Below are 22,248 nucleotides of genomic sequence, written 5' to 3'. Positions count from 1 at the left end.
CCAAATGAAACCCCATCCTGATATCCAGAATGTCCTGCCATTCTCCTAGTGAGAAACAACACAGTGGACATTGCTTTTCATTATCACTGCTGCATGTGAGAGGCTTAGGCATTCAGAAGAGCATAGCATAGTGGGTGCATGGTCAAAGTGACAATTGAATTACAAAAAAAGTAAAATGCTGTATTTGAAATAAGAGATTCTATTCTTGGCAAACAAAACAGATTTCAGAGGGGAAATTAAATCCTCCGGACAAACTAAGGGAGAGAATAAGAGGGGATGAACAGGAAACACAGTTGCCCAGGAATAGAGGAAGCATTAGAGTTTGGCAGTGGACAACTGAGCAGTATGATCAAGGCTGTCAGGCCTGGACCTAGACATTGGAAGCCTGTTTGTGCCTTCTTTGGCTCAGAAGTTAAAGTGTCTGCCTCCAATGCGGGAGACCCAGGTTCGATCCCTGGGTCGGGAATATCCCCTGGAGAAGGAAATGGTAACCCACTCCAGTATTCTTGCCTGGAAAATCCCATGGATGGAGAAGCCTGGTAGGCTAGAGTCCACAGGGTCGCAAAGAGTCGGACACGACTGAGCGACTTCACTTCACTCACTTTGGGCTCCCCCTAACAAGTTGCTTAGATACTTCCAAATGCTCAGAGTTGTGCTGTTTTCCTGCTTGTCCCTGGGGTATCTGAGCAATCACCTGACCCTGGGGGATCAACGCAGGGAAAAGTTCAGCTCCAGCTTCTCTCATCAGCCACAGCAGGAGAAACACCCTGGAGGTATCCTGTCACTCAGTGTGTCTACCTGGATCTCACTGATCCATCCGTAACTGTTAAGCAGAAAGTCTCAGGGTCATATAGACACGACCAGGAAACAGTGCAGTGCAGCTGACTGAAAGTCCTCTCATTGTGCTAGAGTCGATCCTGGTGTTGGGAGGGGTGTCTCAGTGAAAACCAGAGCAGCAGGGACTTTTCTGGAAGAGCTGCCCTTTGTCTGGCCTACCTGGGTACACTGATTTGTTTGGGTTTCTACTCTTCTTTTCTTTTTTTTCTACTCTCCGCTGGAACTTGGGGGCCAGGAGAGGCTCTCCTGTGAAAATCCATAGAAGGAGTAGAATGAGCATGCTGTCTTGCTATCTGTCTATCTCTCATCTCAGTGTAGTACGAAGATCCTTTGATCCATTGCCCCTTAGAATTCCATGTGGGAGAAACCGGAAAAAGTCAACTGCTATTCTCCCTGATTATGTACCATAAAGATTCTGTATCCATATGTGTTTTCAGTGGCTGTGAATATGGAATTACAGACCTGAGTTGTGTTCTTAGAGATTTTTAGAAGAAACAATTTACAGACACCTTCCCCTGCCCCCTGCCTCACTCATTCCTCATCAATCCCCATCAGTCACCAGCTGCACCAGGAGTATGTAGCAGGATATTCTCAGGCTTTTATTTAACAAGAGCCAGGGAGGGAGGTGCTGTACTAAGACACCATCAAAGTGAAAATGGTATGTTACAAGAATTTATTTTATCTCGAAATCTAGGAGAGTTTAGCAAAAGTGAAAACTCAGGGGCTAGGAAAGACCTGTGCTGGGTATATCTTTAACTCAGCTTACCAGACCATTTAAGGACCTTGCATTTGTCATCTCCCATCTGTCAGTAGCTTTCAGTACGACAGTCTCTCTGGTCCAGAATATCTAGACTCTGACTTAGCCTGTCCTTTCTGAAACAAAACACTATTCAGTGATGCAACCCCACAGGATCTGTGAAAAATACAATTGCCGAAATAGGTGGCAAATGGCAAACCTCTACTGAACGTCTACCCATTGCAATGACGTTGCGTTGGCTTCATAGTGACTTTGCACAGTAGGTAGAGTCGATGCAAAATGGGAGGAGGCCATGGCCTCCAACCTCCAGCCTTTCTCTATAAAATGATACATTGTTCAAGGAAAACATTTTGCAGGATTTATCTTTTCACGAGGTTATTCTTTTAGGGATACTCAAAGCTCTGGTAGGGTTGCAACCTATACAGTTTGAAGGTAACTGGATTCTCACTCCTTTACAGAATGGATGTGATAACCTGATCCTTTAGAAGATCACGAATGGCCAACTCGGTCTCTGCTTCACCTACTTAGTTCCCCCCATCCTCATTCCTCTATCCATAGCCCTCAGGGTTGCAGAGAAGTTGTGGGGAAAACTTGCAGCTGCAAGGCCCTGGCACTCAGTGGTCTCTCCAGTAGTTCACACCTCTTGCTGCGGCTGCTGTGCATGCTCCGATTGCTGCCTTTTGCATGTGGCCACAGTGCTCTCACCTACTAAGCTCACTGCTTTCCTTGTGCTACTGCGGCCACAAGACCTGGGGATACTTTCGAGATGGGACCTTAATGCTCTTTCCTTTTCTTTCTTCCCTTTATCTGGTACCCATTTGCAAACAGCGCTCCTGTTATCGCCAGGTAAGAGGTGTCTTCCCCCCATCCCTTTTTCTGCTTCTTGCCAGTGCCATTATTTACTTTAAGACCAATATCCTTTGCTTTATTTACTAGGAGCTGTGGGCTTAAGTTCTCTTAAGGACCAGGAGATTTATTTCCCTACTGCAAGTGATTGTGAGGAGGTAGACAATTCCTTGAGCACCATTTCAGTGGATGTGGGTAAAGGCATAGTTGGTCCTCTCTGAGACCAGGAAGAGAACTGAAACTTACTGAACAAATGGGGGGAGGTCATACACTTCTCCTGAGTCTTAATTCCTCCATCGTCTCATGTTGTGGGGCAAGAGAGGATGAGAGTCAGAGCTGACTCTCCTAATAGGATCATGATGGAATAAGAAAGAAAATACTTCGATCTGGATGGGGTCCAGGGAAAAATAATTAGGAGCTGCTGTGAGAACATGAAAAGTAGTTTTTAAGTAATCTGGAATCTTATTGATCCTGAAGATCTTCCATCTCATCACAGCAGAGAGCTAAATTTCTAGAACTTTGGCTCATTTGTCATTGATCTTTGAAATCACATGTGCCATGAATGACAAGAAGAATTAGAATATTATGGGGTGAGGGGGAAATTATTTGATTGGATATAGAAATTTGGGAGAATTTATATTGGGGATATTCTCACACAGAATCTAGAGCCTGTCATAAAAATGTACCAAATATGTTTGCATCTGTGTAATCAAATCACAGACAATATCAACTTTGTGAGCCGTTAGGAAGGCATTGCCGGCATATGGGCAATTCCGTAACTCTTGGTGCAGACAAAGCGAGCTATACAAGGTGTCTCAATATATGTTAAAATAACATTTTACATTTCATCAGTTCTTTGAATGTATAAAAATTGTAAGGTCATTTGAGATGCAAAACATCTTTCAGAATTCATTGATAGTCGCCATAATGCTGTACACTGAGTTTGAGAAAGGGGCAGGTTACATAGTAAGGACATTGACCTCCTTGGAGTCATAAACCAAAAAAAAAAAAGTAGATAACCCCCTACATTTTCCCTTTCTGGAAAAAACTACTTCAGCTTCCTTAGTTTCCTGCTTCCTCTTATATCAATAAGATAATGACTACCTCCAACCCCATATGTTCCACTCTTCTCCCAGGTTTTAATGTCAAAGCATTGGGTGTTCCTTTTCCACTTAGCTCATCTTCTTGCCTGAGAAGGCATTCCGGCTTTTTTGTTCCAACTCTTGCCTCTACCCACTACCAGCCACACATACATATGCTCAAAACAGAGATTGTGATTTAATTTAAGCTTCATTATACTTTTAACACATTGGCACAGATACCAGTAGAAGCTAAAATAGGGGGGGAAAGGTGTCATTTCCTAGATCTTTCAATCTGTAAACCTTCAATTTAGGAGCCCTTGGTTAGACTTTAAATTCACTGGAAATCTCAATTCCTTGTTTGGATTTTTCCAGGTGGCCAAGCAAACGTGATTCACAAAGCCTCATGATAAATGGAGAGAAAATGTGTTCCATCTGAGCTATACCTCCAAGCTCAGGGACCTGGGAGTTAGGGCACTGACTACAGTGCCCCGTTTCTTTCTGAGAATGTCTGTAGGACATTCATGGCAATCTGTTCCAGTCTGGCCTGGCAAGCTCTTCTCTCTTCCAATATTTGTTTAATCTTCCATCCTATTAATAGGTTCATTCTCTCTTCTCCCCCTTCCTCCTCCTTTTCCTAGATCTAAGTGTTCGTTTAGTCAGTCTGAATATCAAGGTCACCTGTCATTTATTTTCTACACTCAAAATTGAGAGGTTAAATAAACAAGTGATCAGAATAATTATGATCTTTAAGGCTTGAGACTTCTCACCTTCTCGAAAAATTAATTTGAATGTAAAGAAATGATCCTTACAGAAGTAAGGCAGGAATTACTACCAAACCAAGATACTAAATCAGAGTTTATTTAAAAGCATGTGAATCAATCATTAACAGACATATATATATATAGATAGATATAGATATATATATATATATAGATAGATATAGATATATATATATATATATAGAGAGAGAGAGAGCAAGCAAGTACCTCTGTGGGGCTGTGGGAGATCCAAAGATAGAGGGTTGGTTATTTGTCAAAGTGATTTCTGCAGAGAGCTAGATGGAAAAACTGACTGTCACCACAGGGTTGGACAGGTCAGTAGCTAGATCAATATCCTGCCAGATGGATACAGTGCTAGATTGATAGGTAGACAAGGGGTTAGACAGGTACATTTATAAGTCACTGGAGAGCTCATTATATTGGGATAAAGTTCTTGTGGCACATGTAAAGTATGACATGGGGGAAATGGGGAGGGAGGAGTGGAATAATACTGTCTCTACTAGGCTATGCATTGTAATATGGTCCCAAAGACCACAAGTAGAGGAAAAGAATGCCCTTTTTTTTTTTTTTAATAATCTACATATATATGTTTTTACAAAGGCTTTTATTCAGAGTGGCTTGCAGTCTGGCTTCTAGGATCACTGACTGCATAGCCAGACTTATTTTCAGAATTACCTAATAAGAGGCTCATATGGACTAAATGATGTCAGGCTGAAAGAGGGTATATGCTTAGAAATGTACAGGAGGACGTTGATCCATGAGAAGTAACTGTTTCCAAAAGTGGTCACCAACACTAGCGGGAGGACAGCACCATGGACAGCTCCCCACATCTGGGGCTTGCCCTCTGCCTTTGGAGCCAGAAGCACTGAGTACAGCAGCCAGCCCAGGAATCCACTGCACACTCTCTTACCAGTTTTCATTCAAAACAGCTTTAAAAATTCTTATATAAAACATACCCTCTGCCTGGTTTACGATCTTTTCAGTAAATTATTTTCCTTGCAACCTCGAGAGCTCACGTCTCAGCCCTCACCATGCTTCACCAATTCCCAAGATAGAAAAGAAGACCTTCTTGTCCTCTGACCCATTTTGTCCTTGAGATTACTCAAGGACTAGAAAACTCCCCTGGGAGATTCACTGTGTGGAATAAAAGCAATTAAAGAGCCAAATAAAAGAATTAATTGCATGTAAGAATGTGGACTCGGATGGAAAGATGTTTAAACGAGCTCTGAAAGAAACAGACTGCCAAGAGCAATTTTCTAATCAAAGGGGAATAAAAAGATTCAATCTCTGTTTCACTTTAATCCAGAAAAGACGTCTTCATGGTGAAGTGGTCTTCAAATGGACTCACCAGCTGAAGTGGAAAAAATTTCTAACGGTTCAACATGAGAAGGGATTGTAAATGAGTCAAGATACTGAGGGGCGACCGGGAATGCCTCAGAAAGAAATAAAGGAAGAACTTTCTTTTTGTGTGTTTTTGAACAAGTATTTGTATTTCAGAAGAAATGTGCCTGGTTCCTTAGAAACTCTAGGGCTCTTTCATTTAGAAATCATGACATTTTGGGGGAAGTCATCCAAGTTTCTCATTGTGAGGCTAATATTCACTAGTACAAAATGTAGATATTCCTGGAAACATCCTTTTTTGTCCCTTATAGAAGTTACAGTCCTAAGAATGTTGGAGACAGATGTTAATGTGAGCCAGTGGACATTCCCTTTGGTTGAAATGTGCTTCTCACCCCCAGGAACCTTTATATGAAGTAGCCATGCCAGTCATGCCCAACAGTTCAAAACTGTTAAAGGTCAAGAGATTTGGCTTTTGTTCCCAGCTCTTCAATATCTCATCAAATGTTTTGGGGCTTCACTTGGTGCTGCTTCTCAGAAGGTCTTTGGGTCAGGTTCCCCCCAACACCCAAGCCAGGTATAAAATGGAAAGAGGAATGTTAAGGTCAGAACATGCAAGGAACCCCTTCATGGTCTGTTTAGCAGCTTATAGAAAGAGGCACTAACAAGTACACAAAATCCCCGTCCTCAAGAGCTGTTTCCTGTATGCCCATTGCCAATGCCTAATACTTTGAGTTTTATTTAGACTTCCAGGGAATGGCAAATGTGCTAAAGCTCGTCTGGTTTTGTTTTGTTGCAGAGGTGACAGACAGGAAGCTGACTGTGGAAGAAGAAGAAGCCAAGAGGATAGCAGAAATGGGAAAGCCAATATTGGGTGAACACCCCAAACTAGAGGTCATCATCGAGGAGTCCTATGAGTTCAAGGTCAGGCCATAAGTGAGATGTAACTGAATAACAGAATAATGAGGTGGGAGGTAGAAGACCAGCAGTTTTGTTCTAACGTCACCACTGAATACATAAAGTCGAAACTGCACAAATCACTTACCCACCCCAGTCTCAGTTTTCCCATTTGTAACATGGAACAAACAGTGCTGGTCATTTGTAACTTAGGAACAGTGAGGAAATATTACAAGGTCTATGGAACAAATGAGCTATAATACCCCTAAAAGTATCATCACTATTTAATTGTATTTTTAAAACAAAGATACTGAAATTCACTACCCCAGGTCTAGGTTTACTGACATCATTAGTGTTATTCTCTATTGTATTGCTTTAAATATCCAATGTCAGCAGTCACAACCAAAGAAGAGGACAGTAGAAGGACTATGCCAGAAGATGCCCCCTGAGGCCATTTCATGCATAACTTTCAGAACCCACGTGGAGCCCCCTGGAGCGCAGGGTATCTTTCATCCCCACCAAGTGCCAAATTCTTCAGTGGTTCTGAGCATTCTGACCTCACGGTTCCAAGTTTTAATCTCCCTGACAGACTACCGTGGACAAGCTGATTAGGAAGACAAACCTGGCCTTGGTCGTGGGGACCCACTCCTGGAGGGACCAGTTCATGGAGGCCATCACTGTCAGTGCAGGTAAGAGGGTCTTGAGATGGACACAGGCTTTGCTGGGAGGAGCAGGAAGCTCCAGAGAAGCAGGAACACAGACATGTCAACAGCTCACCCATCTCAGGAAGGGCCTCAGTGGCCAGCCTTCCCAGCTCTTACCCTGGATGTTTGTCTTTTCACTGGGTCACTTTGGAAGACAAACGTGGGGGTAACTAAAAGAGCATGGCTATCTCTGCTTTCAGACCCTGGTTCTGCTGTGTGAAGAGCTTCCCAGGTGGCGCTAGTGGTCAAGAATCTACCTGCCAATGCAGGAGATGCCAGAGACGCGAGTTCAATCCCTGGGTTAGGAAGATCCCCTGGAGAAGGAAATGGCAACCCACTCCAGTATTCCTGCATGAAAAATCTCATGGACAGAGGAGCCTGGTGGGCTACAGTCCATGGGGTCGCAAAGAGCTGGACACGACTGTGCACACGTGCATGCTATGTGAACTCAGACAAGCTATCCTCCCTGTGTCTCGGTTTTGTCACCCAAAAAAGGAACTATTGCTACCTTTCTTTCTCAGCGAAGAGAGTAGAAAGCTACAGAGCCTGGTACTAAATAGAAACTTAGGAAATCCTGGCTTTCATCATTCCATCGTCTTGTTAAGGCAGTCCTCCTTTTCTGTAAAATGGAGACTATTCTGATTTACAGATGTGCGGGTCTGAGGTTTGTAAAAACTCTGCATTGACTGACAGACCTCTGTTCTGGATGATTCCAGATCTCTCCTTGGCACTTAGTGACGGGTTTCCTCAGTGGGCACCCAGAGCACAGCCAGCATCCCAGAGGCCTGCATGCAGCTTGGCATGGGAAGTGAGGGGTCTCATCACTCCCAGCAGTAGTGCCTCTCAGCACCACAGAGGCCTTCTGTGCTGCCCAGCACTCCGGGCCTTGTCTCTTTTCATGAAGCTTTGTTGTCATAGTAACCCACCGGGTCACATCCCTGAGGTCCCAGCACCACAGCCAAAGTACAGACAGGAAGAGACGGCCACTGCTGCTGTGTTCACTGCCCCACTTTTTCTATCGCCTGCTTCCAGACTCCCCCTCTTATGACCTTACTTTGTCCCTAAAGAGACAATGGGTAGACTATCAGCCACATAATCGAATGCCTTCCTTTGTCAAATGACGGAACCAGGGTTCAGGAACAAAAAGGGATTGATGCCAGGTTCCAGAGTCTCTTCATGGCAAAGATGCAATTGGAGCCCAAGGGCCCCGAATCCTGCTTCTACAGGTCATGTTGAAATATGACAGAGCTTGCCCTTGACTGAGCTGCAGCACATCCTCTCCTCCTGGACTGCTGAATGGGCAACTCTGCCCGAGTTCCCTGGCAAGGACAAACCAGGAACAGCCCAGCTCTGTCCCACAGCATATTTGGAGAATGACAAACCTGTATGCAAGTCAAGAAGCAACAGTTAGAACCAGACAGGGAACCAAGGACTGGTTCAAAATTGGGAAAGGAATACGTCAAGGCTGTATATTGTCACCCTGCTTATTTAATTTATATGCAGAGTACATCATGCAAAATGCTGGATGAAGCACAAGCTGGAATCAAGATTGCCGGGAGAAATATCAATAACCTCAGATATGCAGATGACACCACCCTTATGGCAGAAAGTGAAGAGGAACTAAAAAGCCTCTTGATGAAGGTGAAAGAGGAGTGTGAAAAAGCTGGCTTAAAACTCAACATTCAGAAAATGAAGATCATGGCATCTGGTCCCATCACTTCATGGCAAATAGATGGGGAAAAAGTGGAAACAGTGACAGATTTTTTTTCCCTTGGTCTCCAAAATCATTGCAGATGGCAACTGCAGCCATGAAACTAAAAGACGCTTGCTTCTTGGAAGGAAAGCTATGACCAACCTAGACAGCATATTAAAAAGCAAAGACACTGCTTTGTCAACAAAGGTCTGTATAGTCAAAGTTTTGGTTTTTCTAAGTAGTCAAATATGGATGTGAGTGTTGGGCCATAAAGAAGACTGAGCACTAAAAAGTTGATGCTTTTGAACTGTGGTATTGGAGAAGACTCTTGAGAGTCCCTTGGACTGCAAGGAGATCCAACCACTCAGTCTTAAAGGAAATAAACCCTGAATATTCATCAGAAGGACTGATACCAAAGCTGAAACTCCAATACTTTGGCCACCTGATGCGAAGAGCAGAATCATTGGAAAAGACCTATCAGCTGGAAAAGATAGAAGGCAGAAGAAGCGGGTGACAGAGGATGAGATGGTTGGATGGCATCACCAACTCAATGGACATGAATTTGAGCAAACTCCAGGAGATAGTGAAGGACAGGGGTTGGACTTGAGTTAGTGGCTGAACAACTGACTCCCCGGGATGCCCACATGATCTGGAATGACAGGTGTCTCACTGTGGATGGATAATGACCAGAACCACATGGTTATCGCAGCAGTCATGTCAGGAAAATTAGGAGCCCCGCAGGTGTCCAGTGAAGAGTGGGCTCACAGCTTCCGCTTTTCTTCACCTAAGCAACCCCATGCCTTCTCCATCTTCCCCACTCTCTCCCCCACTGCCCTGTCCTTTTCACATTCCCACATTCCATCTCTTTCTCTTCTTTCTTACTCCTCTGTTCCCTCTCTCCCACTCTCTCACTCTCCCTGCATTCAAATTGACTAGTGGGGCATCCCCATGCATTTTCTCTTTCCCTCCTGTTTTCGGGTGCCTGCACCAGCTGCCCAGGAGACAACTGGCATCTCTGTGCGGCCAGTGATGCTCCTGAGGTGGGTTGGACTTGACTTTCTCATGAATGAGGATCTGACCCTGCCGCCCGCTTTTCTTGCCTTCAGCAGGGGACGAGGATGAGGATGAGTCAGGCGAGGAGAGGCTGCCTTCCTGCTTTGACTACGTCATGCACTTCCTCACAGTCTTCTGGAAGGTGCTGTTTGCCTGCGTGCCCCCAACAGAGTACTGCCACGGCTGGGCCTGCTTCGTTGTGTCCATTCTCATCATCGGCATGCTCACCGCCATCATCGGGGACCTGGCCTCCCACTTCGGCTGCACCATTGGTCTCAAGGACTCGGTCACGGCTGTTATTTTTGTGGCATTTGGCACCTCGGTGCCAGGTGAGAGTGAGGGGGTCTTTGATTAGCAAAGGGAATATTACCTGGATCAAGTGAGCCCTCCGATTTGCCTCATTATCTTCCCTACCATCTCAGATCTGAGCTTAACAGAGCCTCTGCCTCTAAGGTGCATGAAGGTCAACCCAAGGGACCCCTGCTACCATTAAGAATGATCGTTAACTTTCCTTGAGCACTTCTGATGTGTCAGGTGGTATGTATGCTAAGCAGCTTTCCTGTTTTAGCCCTGTAAGCCTCACCCAAACCTTATTCAATAAGGAGAGTTATTATCCCCACTTGACAGATGAGGAAACTGAGGCCCAGAGAGGTTAAATCACTTGCTGAAGTCAGTGACCCACTTTCTTAACCTCCGCATCAGACGAATAGGCCATTTCCCTCTGGCTGCAGATTAGCCTGCTTGGAGAAGTGCAGAAGAAAGGCCCACAAGCCTCCTCTGCTTAGGACTCCTGTAAATACCAAGTGTCTCCCAGCAGGACAGGTGAAGGAAGCTTCACAGGCTCTTGTCTTTCATATGATGAATCATATATTTTTTTTTCTCAAAAATGCCTAGAGATGAACAGGAACAGATATGCCTTTATTCATTCATTAGACATTCAAATGTTTGCTGAGCCTGATACAGTTTCGTGCTGATTGCTGGGACTGTAATGGGAAACAAGACAGACACACTTCCCTCTCTACTTGAAGTTTATAATCTAGTGAAGGAGACCACATTCAACGATGATCAAATCATCTCAATAAGTTTGATGATGAAAAAGTATAGGCACTGAGCAAGCATGGAACAGGGGGACTTCGGCTGGGCTGGGAAGGCAAGCAGGGGTAAGCGGGTAGAGAGGGGCTACATTAGCTCAGGTACCTTACTTAGTTCAGATGGGGTCTCCAGGGTGTCTGAACCCCAAATTCCTACCAAGGAGCTGGCCTCCCAATTGTGGTAGGAAGACAGAGATAGCCCCTTCCTATGGAAAGGCTGGGCCAAATCTCATCAGACAGGACTCTGCTGGCTGGAAACCCTTCTTGTGCCAAGAAAGCATATCCTTCTGGAGAGTAACTGAGTCCGCATCACACTCTGGAGGAGCCACTTCCCCAGGCCCCAGCACAGACCAGTGGAATTATTTGTACATTAATGATGCAAAAGGTTTGGCTATCATGGGAATGCATGGAGTGGTAAGAAATTAAATGGATAATTGAGGGAAGGCTTTGTGGGAAAGATACCCTATGATTTACCTCTGTTCTCTGGGGCCTTGAGGAACTATCAGAGGTGAAGGGGCAGTTATGGGTAAAAGGAACAGATGTGGGAAGAAGTTGCAGAGGATCAGAAGTTAAAAAAAGAAGAAGCAAGGTCACAGGCAAGAAAAGGCAAGAGGTTTTCTCGGGGACAATATTGGCAACAAGGAGGCAGGCTGGGCAAGGGAGAGCTTGGGGCTTGTCCAAGACCTTGAGGTGGGTGCAGAGAACAGCTGGCAGCATTAGGGGCTTTAAGGCAATGCTGTGGTCCACTCAGCTGATTTGTGGCTTTGGCTGAAGCTGTTTGGATGTCGGGTGAAGCCATGGAAAGAGCTCTCAGATGAAGGTTTTCAGGTCAAATCTCTTGCTAACTTACCTTGAGTAGATTCCTTGACCCTTATTTTCCCTAACTTGTCAAATAAAAGGGTGGCTGGCCATCCTTCCAGTGCCTACAATCCATACCAACATCTAAAGTCCAATAGCCTTCGAGGCCCTGGGCTCTGTATGCTGATTGCGAATCCTGAGCCCTGTCATTCTTGAGCCCATGGATATCCCTGTCATTAGTCCCTGCATCTCTCCATGTGTCCTCTGTCCCCATAAATCCAGCCCTTAGCACAATGCTAAGCCCACAGGCTCAATCACAGTCTGTTTTGAAAGTAAATGTCGCGCATGACAGGGGCAATCAGGCACTTATTCTAAGCAGCTTCCCTGGATGTCAGAGTTCCCTGGGAGATATTATGGGAAAGCAACCACACTCCCCCTTACAGAAGAAGTAGTCAGAAGCAAACAATAAAAGCCACCCAGTAAATATCAGGACCAGAAGGACCCTTGGGAACCTTTCAGGCTCAGGCAGATTAGGAACAGGAAGCCCAGAGAAGTAAGGTGACCAGCCCAAGGCCACACAGCTTATTAACAGTGGAGCAGGGAGTAGCCCCCAGGCCCCTGCCTCTCACTCCCAAGGCTCAGCCTGCTGGCCCCAGCTGCCTTTCGGCCTCTCTCCATGGAAGGCCCTCCACATCTCAGCCTCCCCACCGGCTTTCACTGTCTCTGCCTCTTTCCAGATACGTTTGCCAGCAAAGCGGCTGCCATCCAGGACGTGTACGCAGACGCCTCCATCGGCAACGTCACAGGCAGCAACGCCGTCAACGTCTTCCTGGGCATTGGCCTGGCCTGGTCCGTGGCCGCCATCTACTGGGCCCTGCAGGGACAGGAGTTCCACGTGTCGGCCGGCACTCTGGCCTTCTCTGTCACCCTCTTCACCATCTTCGCATTCGTGTGCATCAGCGTGCTCTTGTACCGCCGGCGGCCCCACCTGGGCGGGGAGCTGGGCGGCCCTCGTGGCTGCAAGCTGGCCACGACTTGGCTCTTTGTGAGCCTGTGGCTTCTCTACATACTCTTTGCCACGCTGGAGGCCTACTGTTACATCAAGGGGTTCTGAGTCACAGAATGAGGCCTCCGGCCGGGCAGGCCTGCAACTTCTCCCCAGAGAAGGGTGCGTCCCCACCCGTGACCTCTGGGGGACGAGCCACGCCCCGGAGAGGCAGCCTCAGGACCCGAGCCGCTGGATCATCACCGGACTGGGCCCCGGGAGTGAACTGAAAGGGCAGAGTCCATCCGTCCAGTGGAACAGAGGAAACACCCACTTGGCAAAATATTTAATTCAATCCACACCAACGACAGCAACAAATCCACCTCCAGCCCATCTCCCCGCCGTGTCCCTGACCCATGGCAAAGTCAGACCCTCTCGCCACCTTCTCTTCCACATTTCTTCTGACTGTTCCTTTGCTTTCTAACTTTCCTCCGGGGGGGACAGGGTTTCTCCTGTCTGTCCAGTTTGACACATCGCCATCCTCTCACTCCGCCCACAAGGCGTGGAAATGAGTCCTGTCCCTGTGGCTGGCTCGGGGGTCTCTTTTCATTGTCGTCAGTATCATGGTTGCTTTCGTTTTCCCACCAGGTTTTGCTCTTCGTTTGTCCACCTTGTCTTTTCTGAGGTTAGTGATGATGGTGCTGCGAAGGAGCTCAGGGTCTGAGTCGATGGGCAGAGGCCTGAACTTTCAGACACACCCTCTCCCCCACTCTCCCCTGGGTAACAGCTGTCTCCTGCTCCATCGAGTTCCTGTTCCCTTTCTCCTTTTATCCTCTGCATTCTTGAATGGACTGTGGTGTCCGGGTGGTGGTGAAGTTCGCACACCCGCGAGGGCAGTAAGAATGGGGACTGTGGCTGGAGCAGGAACAGCTTTATCTCAAGCTTCTGTCAAGATCCAGTTTACAACAAGACGTCCTTGTTCTCTTCCCTGCCTGAGCCTTTCAGATTCTGTCTGTCTCATTGTATCAGTGTCTGGATGTTTATCCCTCTGCAGGAAGACCCACCGAGTGGTAGATAGGGGACGAAAATAGAAATAGAATATGATGACAGAGGGCAGCTAGGAAAGCAGAGGGCTATATGCCTTCTAGAACATCTCTGGCTTTGTATCTGAGGCAGGAGAGAAGCGATGTCCACCTAGTGGGATTTGTCAGGAAAAGATTATATTGAAAATGTCTGATTCTGAGAGATGTCAGCTTCACCACTCTCTCACTTCCTAATGCACCAGACTAAGAGCTTTGACTGTATTTCTTGATTTCCTGCAAAAACTTAGAAGTTTATAAGAAAATGAGGGACTTCATGTCTCCTGGACTCGGGTCATGTTTGAAAGCATTTTCACAGGACAGGGATTGGAATTCCTCATCTCTCCCACATTCCTGCTTGGTTTTAAACCTCTTTTTCCAGCCTGTGGGCTATTTCTTGCCCCAGTAGGAGGAATCTTAGCTGCCATAATTCCATGGAGCCTGGGTTTATAGAGAGATTGCCATGCCCTACAGACCTTTACCCAACAAATTTTGAAAGGACCTGGCTTTAAAACACACACACACACACATATAATCACCGAAAGACTGCCCACAGATCTTTAGGCTTTCTGCATTGACATAAATACATTTTTTAAGGGAAAAGAAGAAATGAAAAACACCTGTTTAATTTTAAACACATTTTTTAAGAAAACAAATAACTGAAAAAGAAACCGTGTTCATGTCATAAGCTATGTTGACAGTTGCCAGTGGAAATGTTGGGTTGGTTTAAAAAAAAAAATAAAAGCTATACTTACATCTCTCTGAAGACAGCTTGCTTCTCCCCATGTTGCTTCAGGAAAAGGTCCAGGGGACCACCTTGGGTTCCTTCTGGGGCTGTAGTGGTTGAGGTGAAAGTGTCGTCTCCTATTTGTATCTCCTGTTTGTACCTGTCATCTCTTCAGATGCCAGTGTGCCAAGCCTAGGATTTTTAAAGCAAAAACAATGCTTCAGGGAAATGCCACCTGTCAAAATCTGGATTTTAAGAGGCTGGAGGACATGAGAGGTAGAGCCATGATGATTAAAGGGGAAAGAGCTCTTGGTATTAGAAAGGCCTGCTGGGTCAGGGGCTCCAGCTAAACAAACAGCATCCTGTGTTTATTACCAATGGGCACATCCATTCATTCATGTACTCATGACTCTTTCAACAAATGATTTTGAATACCATGTGTGCCTTGAGATAGGTTCTGGTGCTACAGTAAAGAGGAAGATAGAGTTTCTGACCTCAAGAAACTCATGGTCCAGAGTAGGAGGTAGAGCTTCTTTAACCAAGGCTCTTTGGGTTACAAGAAGCAGAAACCCATTAAAGTCGTTCAAGAAATGAAGAGGGGCTCTACTTCGAAGCCCTGGTGGGGGCCTCTTGGGGAACCCAAGGCAGGAACACGGCTGGCCACAGGGACCTGAAAGCCCTCAGGAACTGAGGCCATGTTCCGTGTCCCCCAAATCGCAGCATGTCCCCCATCCTTGCTCCTTCTCCCTCGCAGGCCTATCCACCTCCTCCCTCTCCCGACGTGCTCTTGCTTTGCTCGTCTTTTAAGTGGTCTGGCATGGCCCTGACACACTGCCGTGACCTCACAACTCTGTTCCCTACAGCAACCTGGAACATCTCTTTGAAAGTCTGAATGCACATTCTCAATGGAGGAAATGGGGCCAATTTTTCATCAAAAGGGGCCATCCCCCAGAGGCAGAGTCCTTTGTAGAAGGCTCTGTCGAGATGGCAGGAGTGCCTGTGACCTGGTTACTTGGTGTCAGGTGTCCACTCCTGGTCTGAACAGCTCAGGGAAGGAGACAAGGGTGGCCACCACCTTGTATATACTGTCACCCTTTCCAAAAGTTAAGGGACGGGAAGAAGGCTTTGATGCACGTGAGTCATCAAGGTGGGAATAAGAAGTGCAGTTCTGCGCCGTGAGTGGCCAAAAGGTGGCATAGACAGAGCACCACAGGACACGATGGAAAGAAACAGTTTCAGCCTGCAGGAATTGGAGAAGACTTCCCAGGAAAGGGAATAGGTGGGTAACATCTTGGAAGAAGAATAAACTGTGACTTATCTTGGTGAGGGGTTTGGTGATGAAGAACATTCGAGAAGAAACAGCATGCTTGAAGGCACGGGGTGAATCAGGGCCTGGCAGAGTCATGGGTTAGCAATAGTTGTCGTGGCTAGAGGATAGCATTTAAAGAACGCACAAGAACACACAAAAAGCAGTCCAGGAAAAGGGTTTGGCTGCAAGGTTCGGTCATTTTTTTTTTTTGCCAGCCACAAAATTGACAGTGAAAAATGCCTGTTAGCCAATGAAACGGTAGATGCAGAATCATAAAATCCATTTGTCTCCATCTCTCCCCTTTCATGAGTCATTTCTGGGTTATCCAGATGTTAGACTTTGTCAAGAGAGAAGCTGCATTCAACCACAGAGACCTGGTTGAACCAGGTCTCAGGACTTGGTACTACTTAAGATGCCACCACTGAGTAGCTCCATGCACTTGGGCCAGTCCGCCTTCCTCCATTTCCTGAGCTACAAAAAAGGTTTTAATATGTGCCCTCTGAAGCTCAGTACTTCTAGCTTTAACACTGGGATTCTAGAATATACGTACATATGTATCTATGATGTATCTCTGTGTGTGTGTGTAATTAAACTGTCCACTGACCTCATCTGATGGAGCATAGCAGATGTCCTTTTGCAATCCCTTGGCTTCATTGGCCTGTGTGCTAGTGTGGAAAAGACACAGCCAGCCATTATGCACATGGCATCCTCAGCACTTTTTCCTGGCGGAGCTATAGCATTCCCATCCCCTTGATTCATTTATTACTTAGAGCAATCTTAGCTGCTGTAATAAAGAAACCCCAGGATGTCGGGGCTTAACAAAACGTTTTAGCATTTCTCACTCACATAATAATCCAGCGAGAATGGTCTCAGTCAGTAGGTGGCTTTCTGCCAGGCAAGGATTTGGGAACTCAGTTTTCTCCCATTTTTCGATGCTGCCAATCTCAGAGGCTTTGGAGTCCTCTTCCTTGGGTCGTAGGTGGGAAAGAAATTAGAGAAGGCACATTTCTCATGCCTTGGCTCTGAAGTGCTACTCATCACTTTTGCTCGTATTCCTTTAGTAAAGGTTACTCACTTCAACCCAGTCAAATGCAAAGGAGACAGGAAGTACAATTCTGGCTGGGCTACCACTTCCCAATGACCATTCTATCCTACAAGACATGATTTTTTTATGAATGGTTACCTCTGCCACAACCCCTTGGTGATTAAAGATAGGTATTTTTAGTAGCAATGGCCAAAAGCAATCTGACCTATGTCCATGTTGGAGCTTTGTGGTTTACAAACCTTTCATGTTTTGAGTTGGTTAAGAACCGCAGAAGTAGATATCATTTTCATTTTATCAGTGAGGTTCCTAGAGGTTAAACAATTGACCAGGAGCACACAGATAGTAAGAGGCAGGTCACAAACACAAGTCTTCTAATTGTAAATCAGAATGTCATAGCCTTCCGTGATACACACCAGAACAAAGGATGAGCCCCTCAGAAGGCCATTCTTCCAGTGAGGGACCCTGGGAGGCAGCCAGGGTCCAGGAGGAATAGCTGAGAAGCCAGCCCTCTTGGCCTAATTCAGTCCCCTTCTCCTCCTTTTGTCCCCATCCTTAACTGAGCAAGGACCTCCTCTAGGGGCAGCTGACTGGACCCAGTAAGAGTCAAACTGTTGAAAATTTCCAAAAAGGGAAATTTCACTGTGATGTGATTTGGGTTGATGAGTCTAATTATTCACAATTCATGATGGTATATTCCCTGGTCCCAAGGAGGGGGTGATTCAAAAGACATCTTAGGAAAGGGTTCCTAGAAAACTGCTCCTAGAAGGCATGCCATATGATATTCACAACATGTTCAGAAAATAACAGGGGAATCAAACTGTCTTCATAAGAAATAGGATTAACCTTTACTCATAAATGTGGAGGGAATTCATCATTCTTTCTTAAGATTCTGGAATGGAGGTGACCCAAGGTAAACTACTTTGATGCCTCAAAATCCTCGGATTCTGATTTCTAATCTAATTTCTAACCTTTCTGCTGTATCTCAGGTTGGTCCCAACTTCTCCATCAGGTGAAACACAGTAGGAGCTGGTTGTCACTCTGTGACCCCCCCACCAATGACCTTTATCACAAGGTCAGATTACATGAGTGACATTGCTTCCACATTGTGAGGTAATTCACTCTTCTGCTCTGATCACGGCCTCTGGCAGACTCCTTGGTCAATCCGTTTCTCTTTCCATGACTGTGCAGGGCAGGAATTAAGCCTGGTAGGCAGCAGAGTGATGCATTTGATCCATGTATTTTTTTTTTTTCTTTGATGGTTACCAGGAAATGGGGGAGTGGACTAACAAGATTGATGTTTTTGTTTTTAATTTATTTTTAATTGAAGGATAATTACAATATTATGTTGGCTTCTGCCATACATCATAATCAATGTATTTTTTAAGTAGAATAGTTTTCAGTGTCTTTAAACAAGCATTTTGTGTAAAAATATGGATTTTAACTTCTCTGGCCACACTGGGTGAGCATCCCTTCATGGCAATACTCCAGCAGAGCTGATCAGTGGCCACCCCGTGTTGACAGGGTTTCAGCTCTCAGTTCCCCAGAGTCCCTATCCAGCCTTCCACTCTCATTCACAGGACCTCCTGGTCCCTGGAGCCACTTGTGCGTGTGATACCTACTATGGGGTCAAGGTTTGGGCTTTGCCATTTGACCTTCTACACATCGGTGCTACCCTCCAGTATTCTATGGGGTTTGAATCCCAGTTGTATCATTTTTACCTTTTGTGGGGATTTTTAATCAAGTGACTTTAACCTCCCTGAACTTCATTTTCTTCGACCCAGACATACAGTTGTTGCAAGGTTAAAAGAACCGTTTTTCAAGGCAATTACCATAGTGCCCTGTACCTAGCACATACCCTAGAAATATTCCTTTCACCTCACAATAATGCTTTGTGGTAAAATCCCTTACAACTGGTGCCATTGGGGTCTGACATGTTCCAGGAGCCTGGCAGTGTTCCAGGGGGTAGATGGATGACCTCGGGCCACCTTATACAACATGCCGTCCCTCTTTATGTTGGTCCAGGCAGGCTCCTTGGAGGTGGAGAAAAGCCCTTCATAGTCTTGCTTCTGTAGCAGGAGCAGGTCTCTGGCTTCTTGGCCTGCATGGGGCACAGAGGTTAAGATTTAAAGGGACAGCCAAGGGGCACCAGAATCCCCAGGTCAGGCAAGCCCCTTGGACTTTGGAGAAGTGGGGCAGATATGTTTGGCATCAAAGAAACAGTGACACAGAAAGGGACAGCAGCCCATATGGAGTCTTCCTTGCTAATACTAAAGTGGGTCATGGTGTAGAGAAATACCTGCGGACTCACCGAAGGAGGTGAAGCTTCGGGAGAAGCCATGTAGTCTGGCCAAGGCCATCCAGCAAGTAAACAAGCTGGACTTAACTATGTAGGCCCACCAGATTTCAAAGTCACTGCTTATTATCTTCATTCACACCTGTTAGGTGTGTAAGACATGCTTTGTTTACGTTCATAGAGCTGATTAAAAGAAATGAGCGTAAGTGGGATGACTTGTTTTGGTTTTTCCTGGACTTTCCTGGTTTTAGCACTGAAGTTCCCATGTTTTAGGAAACACTTCAGTCCTGGGAAATGAGGATGGTGGGCCATCCTAAAATATTCTGTCTTACAGAGTAAGACTTATGCATTATTGCTACTACTAGTAAATGTAGTCTCTGCACATGCATCTTCTACCATGTTATACTGTCATCTTTCCCCAACCATTCCAAATCCCATTACTCTCAGCAAGTATTTCAGTTGGATGAGGTCCTTTACCTGGTGTGATAACTCAAACCTTCATCCCAGAAAATTTGAAATCTTGGTGTTTTGCTCTAGTTTTTCATTGATTGGTATTCTCAGGAAAGGGAGTATGAAAAGGCACCCACAATGAATCCCAAGGTTCCAAAATAGTCCTTGTTTACAAGTACTCTCTTTAGGTACCCCTAAATAACTGGGATAATCACCCTACCCAGTTAAGTGATCTTCTTTGCCTTCTTGATATAAATAATCTGAAACTGTGTTCCCTGGTAGAGGCATTTCTCCCTTAGGCTTTAGGACCACCAGACCTACTGAGGCCAAGGTTATAGGGGCAGAAAGTAAAATTCTTCAAGGAGATTATTAGGCATAATGATGAGAGGGAACACCCCACCTCCACTCTTTAGTCCTCAGACTTATGCATCCCGTCTGGAAGAAGTCAACACTATACTGGTTCCCAATTTAAAACATGTTGTTGCTGTTGTTACTTAGTCAATAAGTTGTGTCCGACTCTTTGTGACCCTATGGAGGACTGTAGCCCACCAGGCTCCTCTGTCCATGGGATTTTCCAGGCAAGAATGGAGTGGGTTGCCATTTCCATCTCCAGGGGATCTTCCCAACCCAGGGATCAAACCCATTTCTCCTACCTCTCCTGCACTGGCTGGCAAATTCTTTACCGTTGAGCCACCAGAGAAGCAATTTAAAGCATACACTGCATTCAGTAGGATAGCATCACAGCCTCACAAGGTATTACCTCCCAGTTGGTGCTGTAAGTGAGTCTGCAACAGGTCATTTCACTATTATCCTCAAGTCAACCATATTTGAGTGATAGGAAATGCGCTGAGTTAGTGCCTCTGATTAAAGACTGTGTTATAAAAGATATATGGCAATGGATAAGGCAATCTGAATCCATAAATGATGTTAGCAGAGACACTGTGGGCAAATCCACACCCAGAAATTGTGTTCAGCTCCCTGCCAAGACTAACTGCTACCTCTTCCATGATGAAAATGATTCAGTGTAATCACCCAGGTAACTAGCTGATCTTCCTGGAACATATCAAGGGCATATCATATCAAGGGCTTATCAATTACCTCTGCAATTAGCAGGTTGTCCACTTATCAGTGGCAAGAGCCAAATGAGCCTCAGTGAGGCGATCCAGTTACTAAGCTCAAGCATAACTTCCATCCCTGTTGCCAGGGCAATTTTATGGATGAATCCATTGAACAAGCCACCAGAACAGCTGGAGAAAGGGGCCAGCTAAGATCTATAGCATGAGTCATCCTGTCCATCTGATGACTGAGAACTTCTACTACCATGATCATTCTTGGGAAGGCACTAATATCTTCACACTTTGAGCAGCATTCCAGAGGTCCACATATACACATCTTCAAACTTCCATGTCACCAATTACCTTCCTTTCAAAGCTTCAGGGAGCCAGCCAGTCACCCTTTTTTCACTGTGTATGAATCAATGTGGGCTTCCCTGGTGGCTCAGATGGTAAAGAATCCATCTGCAATGAAGGAGACCTGAGTTCAGCCCCTGAGTTGGGACGATCTCCTGGAGGAGGGCATGGCAACCCCCTCCAGGATTCTTGCCTGAAGAATCCCCATGAGAGGAGCCTGATGGGCTATAGTCCACAGGGTCACAAAGAGTCAGACACGACTGAGCAACTAAGCACAGCACAGTGCGTGAACCAGTGTAGATTCGTAATTCAGGCTAAAATGGGCAGTCAGATGATCTGCCTCAAGTTTGGCCCTGAGAGAATTTCCACCACTGTGGTCTCTGAGGGCCATCTCAGGGGGGCTAGAGCAGCGTGCTCTCCACTTTTGGCTGGTTCTGATACACTGTGGATCCACCCGAGATTAGGTTCATGCTTTCCCCGTGTTTATTAACTGGCCACAGGAAATGATCTGTGAAGCCACAGTATGGCTGAAAAAGAGGCAGCAAAGCTGTAGGTACAGTTGCTATAAGCATCTAAGTGAGTGAAGTTGCTCATCTGTGTTCGACTCTTTGCGACCCCATATTTGAGTGATAGGAAGTGTGCTGAGTTAGTGCCTCTGATTAAAGACTGTGTTATAAAAGATATATGGCAATGGATAAGGCAATCTGAGTCCATATGGTAGCCCGCCAGGCTCCTCTGTCCATGGGAATTCTCCAGGCAAGAATACTGGAATGGGTTGCCATTTCCTTCTCCCAGGGATCCTCCCAACCCAGGGGTTGAACCTGGGTCTCCTGCATTGCAGGCAGATTCTTTACCCTCTGAACCACCAGGGAAGCACATAAGCATCTAAGCCACCTGTTTTTACAGCTTACTGGTGCCTGCTTGACTTGACTGGCTTGGGTTCCATAATTATCTCTTCAATTTTCATAATTAAACAGCTGCTTTGTAAGTCTAATTTTTATAGTTTTGGATAAGGTGCCCAGTTCTACACAGTTAAAGTCTCATGTTACTTGGTTTCACTCCTTCCCTACTTGTGT

The 22,248-nt window shown here is 45.8% G+C and overlaps 1 protein-coding gene across 11 annotated transcripts in view; it reads left to right on the top strand.

The window, feature by feature from the left end:
- Nucleotides 1-19,509, top strand: part of SLC8A3 (solute carrier family 8 member A3) — a 170,482-nt gene extending 150,973 nt beyond the window's left edge. For 5 of the 11 annotated variants that reach the window (XM_055538466.1, XM_055538467.1, XM_055538469.1 and 2 more), the window contains exons 4-8: nucleotides 2,423-2,440; nucleotides 6,439-6,563; nucleotides 7,126-7,225; nucleotides 10,040-10,315; nucleotides 12,613-16,596. In XM_055538466.1, the coding sequence (XP_055394441.1) occupies nucleotides 2,423-2,440; nucleotides 6,439-6,563; nucleotides 7,126-7,225; nucleotides 10,040-10,315; nucleotides 12,613-12,989 (896 nt within the window). In that variant the 3' untranslated portion in view covers nucleotides 12,990-16,596. Of the gene's footprint in view, nucleotides 1-2,422; nucleotides 2,441-6,438; nucleotides 6,564-7,125; nucleotides 7,226-10,039; nucleotides 10,316-12,612 lie in introns of all 11 variants that reach the window. The other 6 variants (XM_055538476.1, XM_055538472.1, XM_055538471.1 and 3 more) reach the window with 5 other exon arrangements.
- The last annotated feature ends 2,739 nt before the right edge of the window (nucleotides 19,510-22,248 follow it).

Source organism: Bubalus kerabau, chromosome 10 (assembly GCF_029407905.1).
Source record: "Bubalus kerabau isolate K-KA32 ecotype Philippines breed swamp buffalo chromosome 10, PCC_UOA_SB_1v2, whole genome shotgun sequence".
Lineage (NCBI taxonomy): Eukaryota > Metazoa > Chordata > Mammalia > Artiodactyla > Bovidae > Bubalus > Bubalus kerabau.
This window is presented reverse-complemented; position numbering and strand designations above follow the sequence as displayed.